Source organism: Impatiens glandulifera, chromosome 7 (assembly GCF_907164915.1).
Source record: "Impatiens glandulifera chromosome 7, dImpGla2.1, whole genome shotgun sequence".
In the NCBI taxonomy this organism is placed as follows: Eukaryota; Viridiplantae; Streptophyta; class Magnoliopsida; order Ericales; family Balsaminaceae; genus Impatiens; species Impatiens glandulifera.
In genome coordinates this window covers 24,261,974-24,286,978 of record NC_061868.1, presented here as the reverse complement: position 1 = coordinate 24,286,978, position 25,005 = coordinate 24,261,974, and the positions used below count along the sequence as shown (strand labels likewise).

General features: G+C 34.7%; 1 protein-coding gene and 1 pseudogene across 1 annotated transcript; both read left to right on the top strand.

Annotated features, from left to right (window-relative positions):
- The first annotated feature begins 2,204 nt into the window (after window positions 1-2,204).
- LOC124945679 (pentatricopeptide repeat-containing protein At1g08610-like) lies at window positions 2,205-5,045 on the top strand. The gene is made up of 2 exons (XM_047486149.1): window positions 2,205-2,341; window positions 2,909-5,045. The coding sequence occupies exon 2, from the start codon at window positions 3,044-3,046 to the stop codon at window positions 4,769-4,771; it is 1,728 nt and encodes a 575-aa protein (XP_047342105.1). The 5' UTR covers window positions 2,205-2,341; window positions 2,909-3,043; the 3' UTR covers window positions 4,772-5,045.
- A 16,002-nt stretch (window positions 5,046-21,047) lies between these two features.
- LOC124945973 lies at window positions 21,048-24,763 on the top strand (annotated as a pseudogene).
- Window positions 24,764-25,005: the final 242 nt, after the last annotated feature.

Sequence of the window (25,005 nt, the reverse complement as noted above, 5' to 3'; positions counted from 1 at the left end):
CTGAGTGTTGAAGCCCCTCGGTCTAGATGTTAAGGACTCTCAGTCCTTGGATGATCTTACCAGTCTGGGTGTATAAACCCATCGGTCCTGAGTTTGTCTGGTGCTAAGTCCCTCAGTCAAGGTGTATAAACCTCTCGGTCCTAGGTTCGAGAGCTCTCGGTCTTTGGTTAGGGATTCTTTATCCCAAGTTTGGGATTCTCAGTCCCAAGGTCAGACCTCTCGGGTCCTAAGGTTCGGGAGTCTTGGTCCCAAGTTCGACCTCTTAGTCCTAGATGGAAATCCTCGATCGGATTTCTCGGTCTTAGCTCAAGAACATCGGTCGAACCTCTCGATCTTGTTGAAATTCTTGGTCCTAGGTCTAGGTCCTAGGTTCAAATTACTCAGTCCTAGGCTAACAAGCCTCGGTTCTCAAGAACACAAAAGTATAGGTTTTAAAATTCATTTTTTTAGCTTTAATTTTTTTTATCCAAGAGCTTGGATAACTTCACAAAGGTCACATGAACATATTGATCATCATCTCAAGGTATCCATCGACTTGCATGATGATCATTTTGTTTAAAATAGTTTGTGATAAAAAAATTGGGTTTTGATTTTAAAGTTGTTTTGAAGTGTAAGGAGCTATCCAATAGCTTTCTTATACTATATAATACTTGTTTGGTACCAAAACAAGAACACTAGTTGCTTGTTTAAACCAATTCAAGAACTTAAAATTTTTAATTATTTTGAAAATTTTAATTTTGATCAAACATGATTCAAATAGTTATCATCATCATTACAATCATGTTGGGAAACGTTCTAGGTTGTGATTCAACATAAATAACCCAAGAACAACAAACCCATTTTTTTATTTTGAAAATTCAAATGTGTGTTTGTGTTATTTAGATCGATTGATCAGTTCTATCTTATCCAGATAGTTTGTAAATGATCATAAGATCATTATTCAACCAAAATACACTATAAACAATAAGCATACAAGCTTATGAAATTTCAAATATAGAAATTTCAAATTCAAATTGTAAATATGAATTTGAGGGTGATTGGATACTTATCAAGGATTGGAGAACACTAATTGATTCTTAAGAAAATTTTTGGGATGTTCAGATCCAAGCTTTAAGACCTTATACAAAATTTTTGAAAAATAAAAAATTTTGAGCTTTAATGGCGGATTTTCGAAAAATAAATTATTCAAGGTTGAAGATCTTATCTCTTACCTTCGGAATGACTCAAGGGATGGATGTATTTATATTATCCCTGAGTTGGTGGAGGCTTAAGTGGACTGAATTAGCCAAAAGTCATTAATGGCATTTTTGCTGTTCTTGAGTCAACTTGTCGAATATAGATGAATCATCCCTATTTTGATAGGGAGAAATGATCATCGTGGTAGGGTGATCATTCACGCTTTAAATCAGTTGAAATGGTTGAATTATGGAGGAAGTTCCAAAAAGGAGAAATCAAAGACGGATCTTTGATTCTTATCCCTCCGACATCGCATTGAAGACGAATGTGGCGCTCAAAACGACGTCGTTTTGAGCGTGTTTGGGAGTTTCGTTTGCTTTCCATCCAAGTGTCATTGTGTCTGGGCGTTCTGTTATCCAATCCGTTGGCTTTAATTATCATAATAATTAGTTTAATGAATTGTTTTAATTGAGTTTGGTTATTGGATTAATTATTTTAATTTTTTATTTATTAAAAAATAAGTCAAAATAATTATTTTTTAATTTTATAAATTTGTAGTGTCTACAATTATATTTGCTAGTTTTGAAGGTAAATGATTCTACGATGATAAGACTATTGCAATCGAGCTACACCGGTGGGCACTATTTGTCGGTCAAAACAATGTTTGAATGGTCAAACTTAAATTTGTTCAAGGATTTCTAACTACCATTTTGCAAAGCATCATTCATAACGAAGATGAATTCACTCATCAAATCATTCTCCTTAGGTCTAATGAATCAAAAGATGGGTACATATGCATGCCTCACTTTTCTTTTCTTTTTTTTGTTTTTCTTCTTACCGTTTTCTTGTTGATTGTGAAATTTGTAATCATTTTTACACGGAACAATAAAACTTCACTCTTTCTAGAATAAAATAAATAAAATATCGTTCACTCAAACTTTGGGACTCAATTTGTAGGTGTTGAAACTTTTAGGACAAATGAGTATTAATTTCGTAGTATTTTATTTTTTTTTAGAATTTCGTAGTACCCTAGTTATTAACGGAACCCCTTAACGCGTATGAAAACAGAGGGAAAAGTGGGGAGAGAGTTATCATATTTGTTACTAATTCTTATGCTTCAGATGCAAAGACACAGGAAGACGGCAGCTGAAAATAAATCAATCTTGTATGTATCTATTCTCTTGCCTAATTCGATTTGGTTTTGGTTATTTATTCAAGACTTTGATTTTTAGTCTTCTTGATGATTTCTTCTTCTCTTCTTCGTTTTCATGGTCGCCGTCAAGTGGTTCTTAACATTAAGATGTAATTATATTCTGTTTTGTATGAATTCCTTCAAGGTTCGTGATCAAAGTTTAGGTTTTCCATTAGTTGTAATACGATTTAACGTGGGTTTTTGTTTAGCCTTTCTGAATGCTAAAGTTGGTGCGTTTTTAGATTTGAATGGGTTTAGGGTTTTATAAATTTTCTTATTTTCTCTTTTTCTTCATTAATCTGGGCTCAGGCCATACTTTCTCTCGCAATGGATTTAGGAGTGAAAAGAGAAAATTCACTTCTTTTTCTCGTAGCTTGCTGTCAATGAAATCGATGTTGAAGCTATAATTGAGAAAATTGTTGTTGTGACTGGCTATTTCTCTACCTTATTTGTGTCTGATATTCTTCTCTCCTAGAAGTGACGTTTATAGCTTTTCAATGATCATGTTTCGTGCTTATTGGCGCTTATACTTCATTTCAGGAATCCAGGGATTTTATAAATTTCCAAACTTGGAACTGAATGCGCTGAATTTGAAAGGGGTGGCCTTGTTGTCAACTTTCCATTTGTGTTTTTGGTGAAAATTAACAGATCATGCATTAATTCCTCCATATACCAATGGCTGAAGCTACACATTCATGTGGTCTGAACTTTGTTACCAGCTATGTAGAATCTCATCCTAGTTTGGTCCAACGTTTTTCTACCAAAATGTCAGCAGCGATGAATGTTACTTTATGTACGAGTCTTAACCAAAAATATCCACGTTCTGTTTGGAAGAGGAATACTAATCCCAGGAGAAATGCTCTTTTGTTGGGCTCCAGGGAATCTGGTTTTGCTACTGATAAAAGTTTAGTAGGAGAAGTAATGACAGTTGGAGAAGGGAAACTTAATGAACAAGTTTTCCTGCAGAAACAGTTTAATTCTACCCCGTTGACTTCAGATATCCCATATATTGACAATGACGAGGAAACAAATAATGAAATTCTTCAAAACTTCTGTGTTCGTGGGAAATTAAGGGATGCAATGAAGATAATAGAATTGATGGCAAGACGGAGCCAAATCCCTCATTTTCCTTCTTGCATAGGCCTAATCAGAGGCCTTACCAAGCTTTCTCAGACGGATGCAGCTTCTAATATCTTAAGAATAATGGTTATGTCAGGTGGCGTGCCTGATGTTATTACGTATAACATGTTGATCGGTGCGCTATGCAAGAAAGGGCATCTAAGATCTGCAATTGGAGTACTTGATAAAATGTGTTTGAGCGGTTGTTCCCCAGATGTGATTACCTATAATACAATAATTCGATTCATGTTCGACAGCGGTCTGTTCGATCAAGCCATTGGATTTTGGAAAGAACAACTCAGAAAGGGATGCCCTCCCTACTTGATTACTTGTACAATTCTTATTACTCTAGTTTGCCAAAATTCTGGGGTTGTTAGGGCCATAGAAGTACTCGACGATTTAGCTACTGAAGGTTACTGTCCTGATCTCGTGACCTACAATTCATTGGTCAACTTCACTTGCAAGCAAAAGAAGTATGGGGAAACGGCATTGGTCATATTCAATCTCCAATCGCACGGGGTTGAACCCAATGTTGTGACGTACAATACCCTTCTTCACACTCTCTGTGATGACGGCTATTGGGACGCTGTTAATGAGATATTCATGTTTATGGACCGTGGACCCTACGTTCCCACGATTATTACATACAATATTCTTCTGCGTGGTATGTGCAAACATAGCCTTTTGGAAAGTGCTATCGACTTGCTTGAACAGATGGTTTCTCGGGATTGCTCTCCCGACATTATTACCTATAATATCCTCCTACGTGCCATTTGTTTAGAGGGGATGTCGGTTGATGCCCTCCAAATTTTTTACACCATAGGCAAGTCGAGTTGTTTGCCTACTACAGTGTCGTGTAACATTGTTATGGATGGATTAGTGAAGAAGGGATATATTGGAAAGGCAATTGAATTATATGACTATATGAGAGACAACTCTATTACAGCTGACGAGGTTACTAATAGATGTTTGTTAGGTGGGTTTTGTCGGATGGATCTTATTGATGAAGCAGTTGAGATAGTGAAGGTGATGTTGAGGAGAAACCATGCAGTTAGAAATAGTTCTTATAAGCAAATCATTCATGGGTTATGCAAGAGGAACAATGTGGATGAAGCTATAGAAGTTCTGGGAATGATGACTTCAAGTCGCGACAGGCCAGAGACAGCTTACTATTCTTTAATCGAAGGGATAGCTGCCAATGGTATGACTGAACAGGCTGCTGAATTGGAGAAGAAGCTAATTAAAGAAAAGGTACTTAGAAAAAGAGCAGCTATTAAGAACTGAAACAGATAGTTTCCACCAGATATGTCTTGTTGGTTCTGCAAATGTTGGAATATAAATTCTTCAAATCCAGTTCATCAATATTTTGCAGTGATCCATCATCATAATTTTAGATTGCTCTCTTTTCTTTTCATTGATGTCTTTATATATGTATACGGGAAAGTTCATTATGATTCTGTTGCTGTACTTTAGAACATTTTTGACTTTACATTATTACATAAATAGTTATTTACCTTTTGAGTCTTTATTAAACGAAGCAACATAGTAGTTCTGCAGAGTTATGTTGTGTTGTTGAACATGGATATGGTTTCTTCTTTTAATTGGTGCTCTGATAAAAAAAAAATAAAAAAAAATGCTGCCTGTAACACAAAAAATTAATAAAATGATGTGATTTTTGGAGCCTGTTCAAATGAAAAACTCAGTTTTGTAATGGGTAGGCTTGGGGACTGGATTCATTGACTTGGAACAAAAGGTATGCACCTATTTAGCTGCTTTTGGTTTAGCTGCAGTGGTTAGTTTAGTTGGCCAAGGTATCTATTTTATAAATGTACAAAACTAGCGGGACTCCCAAAGTCGATAATTTTATTTTAACTTAGGACGTTCTAAATATGAATCGAATTTGTGATATTTGGTCACTACGACACCGATTTTTGTATTTGCTTAAGAAAGAGAATGGTGTGAAATTGGAAAATAGATCAAGTTTGTGTCACAAACTCACGTATCAAATAGTTTGAACTTTAGATGTCTACCTGCTCATTGATTCTTCGCATCTTTGTTGGCTAACAAATAACTTCATGCAAGAAGGTCAACTTATTTTCATGTTAGTCAAACAAAGTAATCATTTTCAAACTCTTATCTTAATCTTTTACATTGTCTTTCATAAATAATATATACTATAAAATTTCATTAAATAAAAAAATATTTAGATTGTTTTTTATTGAATTGAGGAAGTTTGCACATATTAGGGTCGACCTTAGGGTGAGACAAACTAGGCTCATTCAAGTCCTAAAAAAAAAATTAAAAATCTACTATGTACAATGTTTGAACCCACAATCTTCATCAAATTATTATAACATTTGTGGAATATTTAAAAATAATAATATTATTGAAATGTTTAGATGATATTTACATTAGAGATGTGTGATATATAAAGAACATTAAGTATAATAAAAGAAAAACTCACAATAAACAATATTTTGAGTGTAAATAATTTCATAATTCTACATACATTTCAAGTTGGGTAGTAGATATTAAGAGTGTCCAATTTGTCACATAGTTCTTCGAAATTCCACCATGGAAGAACTTTGATGAGAATGTCAGCCACCTAAAAGAAAAAGTCTTAGGCAGCTATGAGAGCGGAAATGATGCTGCCTAGGGGATGAAAATATTGATGACATTATTTTAACTAGTATGTATTCTGTGCATTTGCACGAGTAATAATATAAAAAACTGTGAAAAAAAATATTACGGTAAAAATGTGATAGCATTTTTAATTTTATTTTTAACCGTTTTAAGTTTATGGGCGGGTCAACCCACAATCCGACTCAAGTATCCATTTACTCTCACATTGCAGAACGATCACTAAAACAATTGATATAACTTGATTCCTCAACTCAATTAGTTTAACCACTAGAGTCCACTTCTTTCCCATACTACGAGTGAAAGGAAAATTGTAAAAACTACTATTAAAGTAGTTCAGACGAGATTTATTATATCCATATGAATTATGTCCCCTATCTCTATAAATATGACGAAATTTTTCCATTATTCCTAACTAATAATAGTGAAATCTATAGCGCAGAGTCAAAAGAGAATAATTAAAAACTATTGATGAACCACCGCGTTCATAATATTTGGTGTTGAATTAAAAATATAAAGTGTTATTGGTCTAGTTGGTTAAATGTTGTATTTATTTTATTAGGTTGCAAGTTCAAACCATACCTATAACATTTTAATTTTATTTTTAACCGTTTTAAGTTTATGGGCGGGTCAACCCACAATCCGACCCAAATATCCATTTACTCTCACATATATATCCAAATTAATCACAGCCCTTGACCCGACAATCCGGATACTTTAAAAATTAAACATCATTATATATATATATATATATATATATATATATTAGTTAGTTAAAAAGTTGAACTTATATTGTTAAAATGTCCCGCGTTTATCAAATTTGGTGTTGAATTTAAAATATAAAGTGTTATTAGCCTAATTGGTTAAAGGGTTGTATTTGTTTTGTTATGTTGCAAGTTCAAACTATACCTATAGCATTTTTAATTTTATTTTTAACCGTTTAAAGTTTATGGGCGGGTCAACCCACAATCCGACCCAAGTATCTATTTACTCTCACATATATATCCAAATTAACTATAGCTCTTGACTCGGCAATCCGGACACTTTAAAAATTAAGCATCATTATATATATAGATTAGTTAGTTAAAAAGTTGAACATATATTGTTAAAATGTCCCACGTTCATCAAATTTGGTGTTGAATTTAAAATATAAATTATTATTAGCCTAGTTGGTTAAAATGTTGTATTTGTTTTGTTATGTTGCAAGTTCGAACCATACCTATAACATTTTTAATTTTATTTTTAACCGTTTTAAGTTTATGGGCGGGTCAACTCACAATCCAACCCAAGTATCCATTTACTCTCACATACATATCCAAATTAACCACAACTCTCGACCCGACAATCCGGATACTTTAAAATTTAAGCATCATTATATATATATATATATATATATATTTGACTGATTTTAATGCATGTTTTACTTCATCAGAGGAGTGACTCTTGACTCTTGGGTACTGGCTAATGCACTTTTGAAATAAAAGATAATTTTTGGAGAGATGAAATGTTGAAAAAAATATGTCGAGACACGAAGATTTACAAATTAAGTCAAGAGAAAAAGTGCAATTTTGAAATGACGTCACACTTTCTTAACATAATGCGTGATAAAATAGAGATAAAAAGTACTTAGAAAATATGAATAATATAATATTTGAGTTCTCCTCCAATAGCTATTTCCACCATTGGAGGAAGTAGCAAAAAATTGTGAATAAATTTTTCAAGAATAAAAAATCTGCTCTATCCCATGTAAACTTTTGAGAGATCTTAGATGATTCAGATGTTGAGTTGTGATTTACATAAAAATTCAAATATTTAAAGGATATTGAATGTAATAAAAGTAAAACTACAACAAACAACCTTAAGGTGAGTAATTACATAATTTTACATCATTTAACAAAAAAAAGAAGACTATATTCTTTTTATTAATTATAATATAAAAATATTATATATTATTATTATATCTTTTTAATATAACATAAAAATAAATATCAAATTAAATAAAAAAAATAAGAATAATTTTTTTTCCACATAAGACATTTCAAACTTCAAATCCGGCCTAATGTTACGGCCCATTAGTATCACGACCCAATCTAGGGGATGTCGAGGCTCATTAAAGTCTTGACCTCACAGTGCGCTAATATCCCAAGCCCACGGGGAGACCCAAGCCCACGGGGAGACCCAATCGCCTAAGTAGGCCCAATGAGTATTCTAATTAAGGAAGAGATTAGAAGATATATATTCTAACTTAGGAAGGGATATTCCAATTAAGGAAGATATATCCTAAATTAGTGTAATTAAATTGTAATTGGAAGACCATTCCTAATTTAATACGTTGTAAGTCCTATAACTACCTCAAAGGTATTTCATTATAATTATCAAGTATTCATTTTAATACAAACTTATTCTCAAAGCTTTGTTTCTCTCTCTAAGTGTTCTTGCATTTGAGTCCTTCTTGTTTCTAAAAGGCTTACTAAGTTAGAATCTTTTCGATTTAACTTAGTGCCACACCAATCTAGTTTTATCCCGTGACAAGTGGTATCAGAGCAAGGTTGTACTTCCGCATTCAAGCTGCAAGAGATGGATTCACGTACTACCGTTACTAAGGTTCCGACCGACTAACTAAGGACAAGGGATCCAAGAGGAATAAGTCCGTCGAGAGAGGTGCTGCCATGGAAGCGCGGGTGACCCGCTTGAAGAAGACATGAGCAAGCACCAAGAAGCTCTTGAAGTGTTTAGTGCGGTGGCCGATAGAGTAACGATGTTGGATGAGAAAGGTGAAAAGTTGGAGAATGATGTCATGAGGATCATTAACCGTTTGAATTGTAGCATTCGTGATGACGTGATGGGATCGATTCAAGGGGAGATTAATGATATATGACAGGAAATACTTGAGACAATCCGAGGAGAATCCCATGCAATGATCGACGCTCTCCGAAGGGAAATGTTGGGGAGGCTCGATGCGTTGGAAGGTCGGATTGGGTGGAATGGAGGGGAGCATAGAGGTGCAGTACCTCATCTGATGGATGTTCCTAATCTAACTCCATTCAAATGCTCGAGAAGTGCAAGGGAAGTGGAGGACTTCCTTTAGAACATGGAGAGAGGTACTTTCGGGCATCAAGGAAATTCGATGATCGTACCAAGTTGGAAACAATACCATTCTTTCTTATAGATATGACACTACTATGGTGGAGGAGGCGAGAAGAAGATATTGAACGAGGTACATTGAAGATGGAAACATGGGAAGACTTTAAGACCGAGTTCAAGCATCAATTCTTCTTAGAGAACGCCGATTTCGAAGCTAGGAAGCGGCTAAGTCAACTTATGCACAACAAAACCATCAAGGAGTATGTGAAAGAGTTCCAGGAGTTGATAATCGAATTACCTAGTCTAACGGAGCAGGAGGCCCTGTTCGCGTTTGTTAATGGCCTAAAGACTTGGGCGTTCTTAGGATCTAGGTCGCCGCTAGAGGACCGGGGTTGGGGCCGATTAGCGCGTCTCACTCAAAGGGTGGTGATTAATCCGGTTAGAGATTAATACCGGGGTTTCAATACTACACAAATTGTCACAAACTCTTGAACCAGGTTCAAGCGCGGAAGAGGTTTGTTTCAAGTTGAAGCAGCACACTTACGAAATAGGCAGAGCCGGTTTTGAATAGGACAGGTTTGGAAATTGATGGATCGGTTTTTGTAACTTGGTGATTCGGTTTAGGTGGTGTAAAGTCGGTTAAAGCGGTGTAGATAGGTTAGTACATGTCGGTTAGAATGTAGAACCAGCAGAAAGTAAATAACAAGACAGGTTTTTATGGATGTTCGGAGATAAAACTCCTACGTCACCCTTCCTCTCGAAACCGCGAGAAGGATATTCACTAAAGAATACAAATACAATCCGATCGAGACTTATTTCCTGCTCGATAACACCCTTACAATTTACACCGAAATTGTAAAATACACACTTCAACTTTAGCACTTAGGCTTTTTCTAGAGAGAGAACACTCTTGTCACTTGTAGATTACTTGTTCACTATGTTCCCTTGAAATCTCTTTTGTCTCACGTATCCCACTTGTTCCACTTGTGTCCCTTGTCCCACGTTTACTCTTCTTCAGCTGCTCCTTTTATAGATGAAATATGTCAACGGTCATATTTCACTTTCTTGAATCTGATTGGCTGAGCAGAGGTTCAGTGATTCAGACCTGGCGGTCAATTTTACAGACTTGGCAGTCTGTTCTTCCAGTGTGTAAGACAAACCTGCTAGGTTTGTCTTTTACTCAATATGGTGATTGTTGGTTAGACAGTTGTCTGTACTTGGAAGATTGTCTTTCTGATTTATCCTGAAGTAGAAAGATCTTGTAGGACTGTCTTCTGCAGCCTGCAGACTTTCCTGAGACTTGTATGAATATGGAAATGTTCAGTCTGTTCCTTTGGTATCATTCTCAACAGATACCCGAAGTATCTTCTTATGCTGGTCGGTCATTTGACTTAGCCTGATGACTTCCGGTTATCAACCGGCTGTCTGGTGTTTCCAGCCTTCTTTTGAGCGGTCATGTTTCAGGTCGGTTAAATAACTTGACCGGTGGAGCTTCTTAGCCGGTTGAGTGATCTGACCGGTTGGTTTTCTCAAACCGGTTGGGTACTTTGACTGGTCCGGTTCTTTGTTCCTGCATGGAAGGTTTATGTGTTAAGTTCTATGAACCGGTCTAATTTTATCTAACAATTTCTCCCTTTTTGATTATTTTATTTAAAATTATCAAAATCATGTAAGATTGCAAACGTAGGCCGGTTCTTTATTTGACCGAATTTTTTTGAAACTAACTTGGGAGAATTTTTCGAAAAATTTTAAGAAAAATTTTGGAAAATTATTATCTTTTATCTTATCAATTTCTCCCTTTTTGATTATTTAATTTAAAATTATCAAAACAATGTAGGAATGCAAATATAGGCCGGTTTCAAAAATAACTTTCTATATATATAAAAGTAACCGAAATAAACTGAAAGAAACATAAAGTAAGAAAGTAAGTCCCCTATTCTGATTCGGAAAATACGAAGCCGTCCATCATATCATCTGTTGGTTGCTCTTCATCCGGTGGAGCTGTTCTTGAAGTTGAACCTCCAGCTTGCGGTTGACCGACCGTGCTTATTTGAACCGTGTTGAGAACTCGTTGTCTTGTAGACCGCAGCTCGAGATGCTCTTCGTCTTCATCTTCGGTGTGCATAGCTGGATCCGGTTGAGTTTCAATAACCGTTTTGGTGATCCTTTCCAGCATCCCGGCTACTTGAGCCTTCTTTGATGTTTTCCTTTTCCGTTTTGCCGGAACCGAAGAGGAAGAAGCTGCCTTTTTCTTCTTGTGAGCGTTTGCAAATTCAGCGAGTCTTTGTCTTTCAGTATTTAACCGCTCTGCATCCTCCGCTGCTTGAGCTGCAATGGACCTTACAAGTGCCGTGTTTTTAGCCGCTAGTTGTCGTTCGCGCACAGCTATTTCTTCTTCAGACAGACGCGATGCCTCCTTTTCTTTCCGCGCTTCTTCGTCCAGCGCATCTTGGACTTCCTTAGCCGCTTGGGCGTTTGCCTCTTCAACCGCCTTATCAGCATTAAACTTGGCATTTATCGATTCATTTACCTGTGCGGTGAGCGCCTTGAGGTCGGCTTCGAGTTGGGTATTCCAGTCCTCAAGGCTTGCATTCTTTTCCTCGAGGCTGATGACCCTGTCGAGTGTGGAAGCGGTTTCGTTACTTGACCGCCCCAGGTCTTCATCGACCTTTGTGATCTGTTGCTCGGTTTCCCTTTCAAACCGATCCATGTCATCCACTATCCTTGAGGTCTTATCTTCTAAGACCTCGGTTCGTTGAAGATGATCGTTGTGCAGAACTACGTCGTCCCGGTATTCGTCTTCGATGTCTGTGATCCGGGCCTTTGCCTTTACAAGATCATCCCTTGTCTTTTCGGCGAACAAGAGTGTTTGGCGCACGACTTTCTTGACTTTCTTCTTCCATGGTTGAACCGTGGAGTCGGCAAACTCTTGAATAAGGGACTTGACCCTTTCCTCTGTGACGCCCGGTTCTGAATCCCCCGGTTGATCCGTTTCAAATGGCCCGGTGAAAGGAGCCTCTGTCCTTTCGTCGGTCTCGTTTCTAACCGGATCCGCTACAGGAGGCGTTTCACCTCGGTTCTGATCGTCACCGGTCTCAAGAGCCGGAGAGTGCGGTGGATTTTGCTGTCTGTGCATCGCTTCAAGCCGATCTATTTCTTCAGCGAGTTCTTCGTTCCTTATCTTCAGTTTATCCAACACCAAGAGCTGTAACTTAGCCTTCGGTGTTCCCGCAACGTACCTTTCTGTAAGCTTTCGGATACGTACGGTTAGCTTTTGTAGCCGAGCACGCGGTTTCACGATTGCGTGTCGGTCCATGGCATCGTTAGGATTTTCGGCGTTTGTGAGGCTTATAACGTTTTCCTCTATCTCCTTCAGTCTTCTGAAACATTGTTCATCGGTTAGGCCCGGTAACATGTGTTTGAAAAATTTGTCGCATCGGTACTCGTGTCATTCCCGGTATACTGCGGCAACCGCTTGAACTCGTAGTTCAATTTCCTCCAAGATTCGGCGCACTATAATTTCGGCCATCTTCTGGTCGTTGTCAAAGGGAGTCTCTTCCTCCTCACGGCCGTCTGCACCGGCATCGGTGTTTTCAAGGCTTGCGGCCGCACCGGTATTGTCAGGACTTGTACCCGAATGTTCTTTTTCATTCGGTCCTTCTCTATCGGAAGGATTTTCATCGGTTTTCTGTGAGCCGGTTCGGTCAGACGTGGAAGCCGATTCTTCCTCATCTCTTGTTTGCGAGGTCGGTTCCGTGAATGCTATCAGTTCCTTACCCTTCTTGCTTCCGGACTTGTCTTTTACCGGAGCCGGTGCCTTGGCGGTAGACTTCTTCCTTCGGCCACTTGTAGAACCGGGGGCCGGCTGCTTCCTTTCCAGAAATTGTCGAGATTTAATAATCTTGCTTGATGACAGAACAACATCCGGACCAGTGTTGATGTCGTTGTGTAGCATGATCTTTCCAAGAGGGATGGCGTATCCCCATGACCGGGAGGAATCCGGTTTCACCATGTCTTTCAGGTTGTGGAAAACCTCCTTCGCCTAGTTAACGTGTACACTTTCTAGTAAGCTGATAAGCATTTCGATTTTAGCCTTTGTGAGGTTGTCGAAGTTTCCACCTCTCGCTTGAACCGACTTTGTGAAGATGTCACAAAACGGTATGTATTCCGGTCGTAATGAGGACTTTTTACCGGATACCTTTACCGGCTTCCCGGTTGCTGAGAGAATCTGGCAAGCCGCCTCGAATGTTTTGGGATCTAGTTCCATCGAGGCATTGCGGCCAGTTGCTGGAAGACGTAGGATCTCCGCAACCGATTCTTCGGTTATCTCGAATTGTGTACCGCCAACAGTTGCGGTTATTTTGTTGCCAGAAAGAGATGCGGTTTTGAAGAATTCTTCAACCGCTTCTCTGTAGAGCACAAATGGACCGCCTAGAAAATACTCGAGTCCGGCTTCGGAAATCCGGTTAATAACTTCCTTTGCCGGTGCCGAACCGTTTTGGCGGATCTCCTCAAAATCCACCTGAATGATGTGTTTAAACAAAGCTGAAGCACGACCCATCTTAGATGATTGAGAGGATTTGAGAAAACAAGAGAATAACCGCTGTGAGAGAGTTTTGAGAGCCTAGAGAGAGAAAGCTGTTTCGCGTAAGAGAGAAATGAAATGGCCAAGGACCCTTTTTATAGGCGCGGTCTGGAAACCCAACCGTCCCATCAACATTTGGCGAGAATTTTCCCTCCAAGCCGAAAAGGCGGCAATCCGTGGGCGGGAAGCCAAAAGGAGATAATCCAAGGGGCGGCAAACTATGGGCGCCAAATCAGAGCGGGATTTTTTTTTTGAGCGGAAATTCCTTGGGCGGGAAATTTCCCTCCAAATTTTTCGATTTTTGACTTTGATGACGCAATCCCTCTTTTGGAACCGTTTGATGACATGAAATGTAAACCGTGATGCTGCGGTGCTTTGTCTATCGATATAACCAGTTATTTAGATGAGTGTTCTGAGTTGTTTTACAACTCTTGATTAAGCGGTTCTTCTGGAAACCGTGTATAGCCGCGAAGATGCGGTTTCTTTGATATTGACCGGATAAAAGCGAGGTTACTTGACAATATTAACCGGTTACTTAGATGGATGATCTAATTTTATCTAACAGGCGTATTTGGAGCTGTAAAGGGCCAAGGTGCAGAACGTCTTTGAGGCAAATTACAGTTGTAGAAAGACTGTTAGAGCTCAAAGTGTTTTTGGACAGACTGAAGATCCTCAGGGATGATGATGAGGAAGGTGGGGGAGACTGCCCACATGATAAGGAGAAAGGTGGGAGAGACTACCCACCCAAGAATGGGTATCCACACAACAACTCAGGAAGGCAAGCCGAAGAATCGGGTAAACCAAGAGTCTGTTATATTTGTGATTCTCATAATCACATAAAATTTATGTGCCCGTTTAAGGGGGGGGGGAAGGTTGTAGTGGTTAAAGGAACTGAGTCCTCTAATGAGGAAGAAGAGACTCAAATAGGATCCTTAAGACTACTCAATGCTGTGAAGGCTAGTATTGTGAACCGATTAAAGGAACAAAGAGGGGCTCGATGTTCGTGGATGCTTTGATTGGGGGAAGGCGCATCAAAGCACTAGTGGATACTAAAGCTACTCACAACTTCATGCGCGAAGGAGTGGCCAAGGCATTGGGTCTTCGCATCCACCCAACAAGAGAGACCGTAAAGTCTGTGAGTACAACAGCCAAGCCGGTAACTGAGGAGGCTAAGAAAATGCACACTAGGATTAGAGACTGAAATGAGACAGTCTCATTTACATTAGTCCTTATGGATGACTACGATGTAGTGTTGGGACTATAATGCTTCGATCAGGTACGCGCTTGCATAGTTCCTCATTCTGATTCCTTAATTATTTTAGATCACGGAAAGACTATAGTGATACCAACAAGAAGAGAATCAGATGGTATGTACATGTTTTCGGCAATGCGGTACAGCCTAGGTCACAAATGTGGTAAAGAGACATTTGCAAGTTTTGCCAAGATGGATGATAGGGACGGTTCCAAGGGAAAAGAAGAATGACCCGAGGAAGTCCAGATAGTGTGTGTCAAAGCTTTCGAGGGGCTCAAGGCCAAAGACACCACACAACCATCAACTCCACAAAGTTTGACCACATGTTACGTTGGTCAAATGCAGTCCACCTTCACTATCGCCAAATCCTTAGGAGAGGAAGCAGATCTTGCTCGGGCATCTTTGGAGGAAAACACCAAGAAGTTGAAGAAACAGACAGATATGAAGAGGCATGTAGTCAGGTTCAAGGGGGGGACCGAGGAATAAGGAAATTACTCATGCATCAATGTAAGTCCCTTAATAAGTGGTTTGTACGCAGATACGAGAGACCGTTTAAAATTGAGCGGCGTGGGGGAAAGGTCTACCCAATGTCGAGAATTGCTGGGAAAGAGAGAATCTCTTGTGTCAATTCAAGTAGAAGATTGAAGAGTATTAGTCCAAGGTCGAGCCGAGGACGACCACGACATATGTGGGAGAGAATGTTACGGCCCATTAGTGTCACGACCAATCCAGGGGATGTCGAGGCTCATTAAAGTCTTGGCCTCACAGTGCGCTAATATCCAAGCCCACGGGGAGGCCCAATCGCCTAAGTAGACCCAATGAATATTCTAATTAAGGAAGAGATTAAAAGATATATTCTAATTAAAGAAGAGATTAGAAGATATATTCTAATTAAGGATAATTAAGAAAGATATTAGAAGATATTTTCTAATTAAGGAAGATATATCCCAAATGTAATTAAATTGTAATTGGAAGACAATTCCTAATTTAATACGTCGTAAGTCCTATAAGTACCTCAAGGGTATTTCATTTTAATTATTAAGTATTCATTTTAATACAATCTTATTCTCAAAACTTTGTTTCTCTCTTTCTAAGTGTTCTTGCATTTGAATTCTTCTTGTTTATAAAAGGCTTACTAAGTTAGAATCTCTTCTATCTAGCTTAGTGTCACATGGATCTAATTTTAGCCCGTGACACAAGCACTATATTAACCAATTAAATAAATAAAATGTCATATATTGTTGAATTATGTGTAATCAAATATATCAATTTATTAGGGTGAATGATATTCAATTTTCATTCTTAGTTAATATATATTCACATAAGCAACTATAATTGAAGTACTTCTCACCATGTTCTCCTTGATATCTGTCAAGAAAACATTCTCACCATGTTCTCCTTCTCCTTGATATCTACCTAGAAAACAACAATGTTATACAATTTGGTGTTTTTCAATGTTTTATTTTAAATACAAATCAAGCCTCTATCATTTGAATCTAAACATATCAAATCACTTTATTACATATTAAAATATTAAAATGTCAATAATGCAAATGTCTAAGCATTCTTCTAAAAGTTTGAGTTAAATTTAATATAAAATGTCTATTAGTTATATGCTTGCACTAATAATACAAATATAGGTAATTTCAAGACATGGAGATAACTTCAAACTTAAAAAATAACTTGTTATTACTACCATCCTATCCTATCATATTATCTCCTTATTACTTAGCATCATTTTACCACCGACTTGACATTACAACCCTGTCATACATTTAATAAGGAGTATTTTACCCAACTGGCTAGTTATTACTGACCACCTCATAGCTTGTTTTAGGAAGTTATTTTTTTGATTTTGTTTGAGTTTTTTTCTTAAAAAAATCCTTATTTGATAAAAAGTAGAAAAAAATTGAGTTTTATTTATTTTTGATTAAATTACCGTTTATCCCTCTAAATTTTTATTTAATATTTAATTTATATTAAAAAAAAATATAAATAATTTTAGTATTTTAAAAGATAAATAAATTGATTAGATTGATGATGTGATGATTGGATTTTGGAATAAAAATTAAGTTTTATCCCAAAAATCCATTCATCAAACAAGCCTTAAGGGATATTTTGCTTAATCGATAATTTGCTTAACCGACTCATCGTTACCAACCACCCCTACAGCTAGTTAATTATAACATCGTGTTAATAACATAAAAGTTTTAAACTTTCATAATCATTTTTAATATTATAAGGAGTTTTTCAATTTAAGTGACTCGTTTCAAAGTTTTTAGTCATGCCAATTTGCAAATTAACTATCCACCTACAATCATATAACGAATCATGTGTTGTGGACCGATAACTTATCTATACAGATTATTATTAACACAATCATTTTACACCAAATTAATAATCTCACTTCAATATAATCAGAAACTATTCTCACATATCTATAAATCATTTTATTGTACATAATTCTTTATAATAAAATAGACACAATATATTATATTCTAATTTAATAACATAATTTGTAAGTTCATAAATTATATAATTACAAAATATTATATATACCTTCAAGTTTCATAAACTAATCTATCTTAAAAATTAATAACATGTTTACACCTACCTAATTACATAATTGATTGTGTATGATAACTTATTCTTAAACATTTTTACATGATTTATACATGAGAGGTTCTTTTCCACCTTATTCTCGTTACGGCCCTACTCATCACTCACCTCCAAAATTACTTATTTATTCACATCACTTATATATATTTACATTTCTTATTTTATTTATTTGATTTAATTATTAAGTTTTTTTATCATTAAATATAATTAATTAATTAATTTTTTAATATATTTTTTTACTTTATTTATTTAATTAAAAATACAAAATATTATTATTTTTATATTATAATTGTTTAAAATATATTAAATATTGAAGTGTGTCCTAATTTAATAAAATATAAATATTTAATATTTTATTATATTATATATATATATATATATTTTTTTTTAAATATTTATAAAAATAATAATTGAATAATTCAATTTTTTTATATAAATAAAATTATCTATTATTATTTTTATATTATAATTTTTTAATATATTATATATTAATAAGAGGAGTGATAGGGAGGGAATTTGAGAAAGTGAATAAGGAGAGAATATGTGTCATTAGTTGAAAAATGATAAAAGGCGAGAAGAGAGAGAAGAGAGAGAAATTTTGTCATTTTTTTGGTTAATCAAATTGAACCACATTATTCCATTCCTCATTCCCTTCCTCAAATTCAAATTAAATATAATGTTTTATTTAATAATATATAATTTTATTTAGATTTGATTTTGCTGATTAAAAATATTAGGCTTAATTTGACTAATTATTAATATATAATATTATTAAGTAAAATTTTATACTTAATATGTTAAAGATTTTACCTTATTATAGATAATTTTATTTATTTAAAAAATATTATATCATTCAATGATTTTTATAAGTATTTTATTATATATATATATATATATATATATATATATATAATATAATATAATAAAATATTATATTTTATTAAATTAGAAGAACACATTTCAATCTTTTATATATTTTAAATTACTATAATATAAAAAAATAATATTTTATATTTTTAATTAAATAAATAAAGTAGAAAAAATATATTAATTAATTATATTCAATGATAAAAAAACAAAATAATAAAATAAAATAAATAAAATAAAAAGGTAAATATATAAAAGTGTTAGGGATAAATAAATAATTTTGGAGGAAGGAGGGGTGGAACCGATAAGTGGGAATAACAGAGGGGTATGGTTTTTCCCACCCCTCTAAGCATGGCAAAGTGGACCCGACGGTTCAGGTACTCGAAGGAACCGAACCGATCGGTTCGGGTAATTTCTTTGATTTTCGGTTCGGGGCAAAATTGAGGCGGAACCGATCGGTTAGTGTACCCAATGTATAAACCGAGTTCAGAACCGAACCGATTGATCAAGTACGCATTGATGAAATCCTTTGCCCTCGGCAAACTGATCGCAACTTTGATCGATCAAGTACGCAGAAGAAGGGATGAACTCTTTTGTCATATGATTCAGCTTCAAATTCGTAACTTACTTAGTTTACTCTTTTTCAATATGATTTGTAGCAATTGATTTGCATCTCAACTTAGGACAACCTCTACTTCGGCCGTCATCGCACAAAAACAACACAAACCCAAAAAAAACAGAAAACTCAAAATTGAATGAAATAAGAAATGAGAAATCTGAAAATAGAGAGAATGATAGAATAAAAGCTCTAGTTGATTACTGGTAGTGATAATGTAATCTGAAAAAGGGTAAGGGTGTAGTAATAGTGAAACTTAATCTTCCATTCTTTTATCAAAATGGGAATATAATGAATGGGAATATAATGAGAGAGAAGACCATGTTTTTTTCTGTCCTTTTGTTGTAAAAAATATACTATTTAGCCCATTATGTTTAGCCCATTCTAAAGAGAAAGATAGTGACATGAGATTTAGGTCATTGTAAATTTTCTCAATTAAAAACTTTTTAGATTTGATCAATGATCATATTAAAAATAAAATTAAAAAAAATCCAGAACTTTTAAAAAAAATCGGGTCGGGTCGGAACCGGTCAGGTTCGGGTCAATAATGGACCCGATTTTTCGGGGCAGATTCGGGTCCGGTTCGATTCGATTCCGGTTCGGGTCCCCCGAAATCCGGAAATTTTCCATCCTTACACCCCTCCCATATTCCCACTCGCCCTCACTCCTCAATTAACTACAAAATTATTTATTTATCCTTATAACTTTTATATATTTACCTTTCTTATTTTATTTTATTTAATTATTAAGTTTTTTTAAATATAATTAATTAATTAATTTTTAAAATATTTTATTTATTTAATTAAAAATACAAAATATTATTATTTTTATATTATAATTATTTAAAATATATTAAATATTAAAATGTGTATTAATTTAATAAATAATATTATTAATTAAAATATTATTAAAAATATTATGTTTGACTAAATTTTAAAATATAATATTATTAAGTAAAATATTATGATTAGATTAATAATTAATTAATAGATAATTTTATTTATATAAAAAATTGAATCATAACTATTTTAATATATATATATATATATAATTAATATAATAAAATATTAAATATTTATATTTTATTAAATTAATACACACTTTAATATTTTATATATTTTAAACAATTATAATATAAAAATAATAATATTTTGTATTTTTGATTAAATAAATAAAATAGAAATATATTAAAAATTAATTAATTGTATTTAATGATAAAAATTTAATAATTAAATAAAATAAAATAAGTAAATGAATAAGATAAGAAAGATAAATATATAAAAATAATAGGAATAAATAAATAATTTTGAAGTTAATTATAGAATGGGACAAGGGTGAGAATATAAGAGGAGGTGGAAAACAATTTGATATATATATATATATATATGAGAAATGATTAGGTGAGGAAATTTGGTGAGGGAATGACGTGGCATAATTTTATTCGCTGAAAAAATCAAATAATTTCTTTCTTTTCTCTCTTTCCTCCTATTTTTACCTTTTCCAACCAATGAAGGTGATGCCACGTCATTCCCTCACCAAATTCCCTTATTAAATTCCCTTACTCTATCACTCCTCTCTCTCTATATATATATATATATATATATATATATATATATATATATATATATATATATATATATATATATATATATATATATATATATATATATATATATATATATATATATATATATATATATATATATCATTCAAATAATTTTTCATTATATTTACAAATGACTCCACATATGTTTAGCTACTTTGGGCCTCTTAGAGTGTGGTGTGTTATAAGCCTATAAGAGCCTATTGATTTTCTCAAAATGGGTTTCTCACTTTGAGAAAAAAGAATTAAAAAAAAAAAAGAAAAGAATTTGAACATAAACAAACAATAACACTCCATTAGCATTTGTTTTGGAGTGAACTGAAGAAGAAAGCAAGGCAATATAGAAACTGAAGTGGTAAACTGATTGAGACTTGGAAATAACGCCATGGATGTCATCAAGACGCAACAGGTGTCAGCGCGGACTATGGAGAAGGTGATTGTTCATCCATTAGTTCTACTTAGCATAGTCGATCATTACAATAGAGTTGCACGAGACACAAGGAAGCGTGTCGTCGGTGTCCTCCTCGGTTCCTCCTCACGCGGCACCGTTGATATTAGCAACAGCTACGCAGGTTATAGCTCTTCCTAGATCTCAATCTCTTCCTAATTCATTCTTCACTTCATTTACGGCAGACTAGGGTTTATTTTTATTTTTATCTGTAACTGTTGACAAAATTAAGTCTTTGCATGTAGTTAAATTAGTGTGTGTAACAGCTGTTGGATTAAATTCTATATTGGCTCTCTGGCAGAACAAATTCTATTAATATTGACATCATCCTTGATTGTCTTTCCAGTTCCCTTTGAAGAAGATGACAAGGATCCTAGTATCTGGTTTCTTGACCACAACTACCATGAAGCAATGTTTTCTATGTTCAGAAGAATAAATGGTACATTTTTGTTTATACTACGTTCTTCGTACTCAATATTTTGTTTATACAACACTCTGCAATTCCGGTTCTGCTTTTCAGTTTCTGGTTGCAACGTTGTCTGTTTAATCTGACTCATATAGTTTTCAGCCAAGGAGCACATTGTGGGGTGGTATAGTACTGGTCCAAAGTTGCGGGAAAATGATCTAAATATCCATGGGTTATTCACTGAGTAAGTTAACAAAATCACCAATCTTTGCTTACTTGCTCCCACAAAAGTCTTGTTACTCACAAATTTTTTGTTTATGGCTATAGTTCTTTTGTTGAATTATTTTCTTATGTTTGTTCTTCAGCATGGAAACATTTCCCATGAATTGTGTCTAATTATTGACTTGAAAATGATTAATTATTGTTTTTCAGTAGATAATAATCAAAGAGTTGTTTCTATTTTATTTTCTAATTTATTAGGTCCTTATCGTTATGTGAATATTTTTCTCTTTCTTTTCAAGACCTACTAGCTGTACTTCCTACCACCTTATGTATGATTCACTACATAAATGGAGCTCTCCACGGTAGTTGACATTTCTCAAGGCATAAAAAGTTATAAAAGCAAAGAGGAACACTGGAATATTTTACTTGTATCTTGATAAATTTTGTCAAGACATAGGAGTTGCGAAGAAAAAAATTAGGGAAAAAATCCCACTAGTATTGTTTCTTTGTCAAAAGTAGGAACCATTTTTATAAAATGTTGGAGAAAGAAAATTGAGCTGAGGGTAGTTCATTGGGTGGTTTTGTTCATAGGTATGATTGTCAATGTGTGGTTCTTTAGTCTAGTAGATGGGTCACTTGAAAAAGAGAACTCTCTAAGGCTATGGTTGGTTTGTGCAAAATTGTAACTAGAATTGGTATTGAGGGTTCAATTCCATTTCCTTTGTTTCTTTGATGACTTAAAAAGAATGATTGGAATTATAATTGCAATGAATTGAATGTATATGATTTTTAAGTTTCAATTAGATTCTTTCAATTTTGAAATCGCAATTCTATGATATCTCCAAGCATAAGAATTGAATTGCAATTTTCCAATTCGAATTCTTATACACCTGGAATTATAATTGTTATTTCATTATACACATCCAAACATAGCCTAAGATTTTCCAAGCACCGGTAGTTTGCACATGGTTTAAGAAATTAAGAGGCTTGATAACTTTTGTAATAGTGTCTATGTATGCTTGTGATACATGAGAAAATATAGGGTGTGGCAAAATAAGGAGGAGACGGAAAATATATTCATGTATGGTACGCTGATTTTATTATTAATGCAGTTATGTTCCCAACCCCGTCTTGGTCATCATTGATGTGCAACCTAAAGAGATGGGCATTCCAGCCAAAGCTTACTATTCCATTGAGGAAGTTCAAGAGGTATCTAAACCTTCCATGATACCTGGTACTCTAATCAGTTTCTGCTCTTCTTAAGCTAAGGCTTCACACATTATGTATCTTATCTACTGTGTAATATTGCTGGTTTGCAGAATGCCACTCAGAAAAGCCAAAAAGTTTTTGTGCATCTTCCCTCTGAAATTGCCGCACATGAAGTTGAAGAAATAGGTATGCCCCAGAGGGTTTATCAGATACCTTCCTTTCTCTTTTTTTTTTCTTTCTCCTAACTTATTAATTTACAGGTGTGGAGCACTTGCTAAGGGATGTGAAAGACAACCATTAGCACCCTTGCAACAGAGGTTTCTCATTCGTTCATTTACTTTATAGTTTGTTGAGAATTTTAATCTATCTCTGAAGGGAATTTAGTTTGTCTTCCAAACTACAAATACTGATTATAATCTCATTAAGTTCTCCTGTATTTCTGTAATAGGTGACAGGAAAACTTGCAGCCTTGAAGGGATTGGATGCACGACTTCAAGAGATTCGTGGTTATCTGGACCTTGTCATTGATGGGAAGCTTCCTTTGAATCATGAAATTCTGTGCCATTTACAGGTGCTCAAACTTTCCCCAATTTTATGATGTTCAATTTATGTGTAGACAAACTTTCACAATTTCCATGTACAACATGGGTTATGAAGTTTGATGGACTTGTTAATAGATGCATTTAATGTGTTAACATGGTGTTAGGGTTAATGAGCCACATAACCCAATGGAATGATGCTTCTAGAAACTTTAAAAGTATTAGAAACTTGATCTGCTAGTTTTTACCAGCTCACAATCACATTGGAAGTTTGCCAAAGCTAATATTAATATTGATATTTTTTCATTTCGTATAAGATTTGACCTAGATCATCAGTGTGATTATTAGCTTTATTTGATAAAAAAATTATTGTTCTACAAATTTCCCTCTCAGGATGTGTTCAACCTACTACCAAATCTAAACGTCTCCGAGCTTATTAAAGCATTTGCAGGTAAACATAGGAGTTTGTTTGTATTTTGGTTTCTTTTTAACTCTTGTGTGTATTGTATGCATTTCATTATCTTGCTTAATGCACTTCTCTCCGTCTCTGACAGTAAAAACAAATGACATGATGTTGGTTATATATCTGTCTTCACTTATCCGAAGTGTGATCGCTCTCCACAACTTGATTAACAATAAGGTAAGATGGTCTGAATTTTGTATGAACTGCCTTTTGTCACTCATACTCCTTGTAGATTTATCCTGTTCTATGATGTTGAAGCAAAGCGATTGATTGTTTTAAAATATTATAACAGAGATTATATTGTTGAATTTTGAGTATTAAACTCAACAAACATAGATTTTATTGGATGATAAAATGTGATACAAATAGGGTATTATTTTTTTTTTTATCTCAGATGTTAAACAAGGAACATGAGAAAGCTGAAGACTCAAAGCCAGTTGCTGTACCTGTCGCTGCTGGAAGCTAAACTAGCTGCTGCAAATATGCAATTTCTCACTTTCTCTTTCTCTCTGGGTATTAACATGTCACATGACACTGCTGTACTTAATGGGACGCAGCAGAGATGTGTTTACCCATTTGATTGTGCCGTTTTTAGAAGATATCTCATTAAGATGTTGACTTAGATTATACTTGACCCAAATATTATCATTTCAATTTGATTTTTGCAATCCAGAATCGGGCAAGGACTATCAACTTGTGGAATCAAATTTCATTATTCTTTTACAAATTCTTGTTACTGTGCGTGTGTGTGTGTGTGTGTGATCCATTAGGTTATTGGTTATGTTGGACATTCACAATAACTAATGGGATCTAGCAAGCTATTTTGAAACTCAATTGAAAATGGTAAATTATTGGTCTAAACTTTGAATATAGATTTTATTGGAAAGTTAATTGAAATAGAAAGAGTAAACAAAAAATGAAATACACCAAGATTTGGATTGATTTCATCTCAAGTAACCTAAGAA

Excerpts from the sequence above, each read along its gene's own strand:
- LOC124945679 (XM_047486149.1), top strand. The coding sequence starts at position 3,044 with ATGGCTGAAGCTACACATTCATGTGGTCTGAACTTTGTTACCAGCTAT.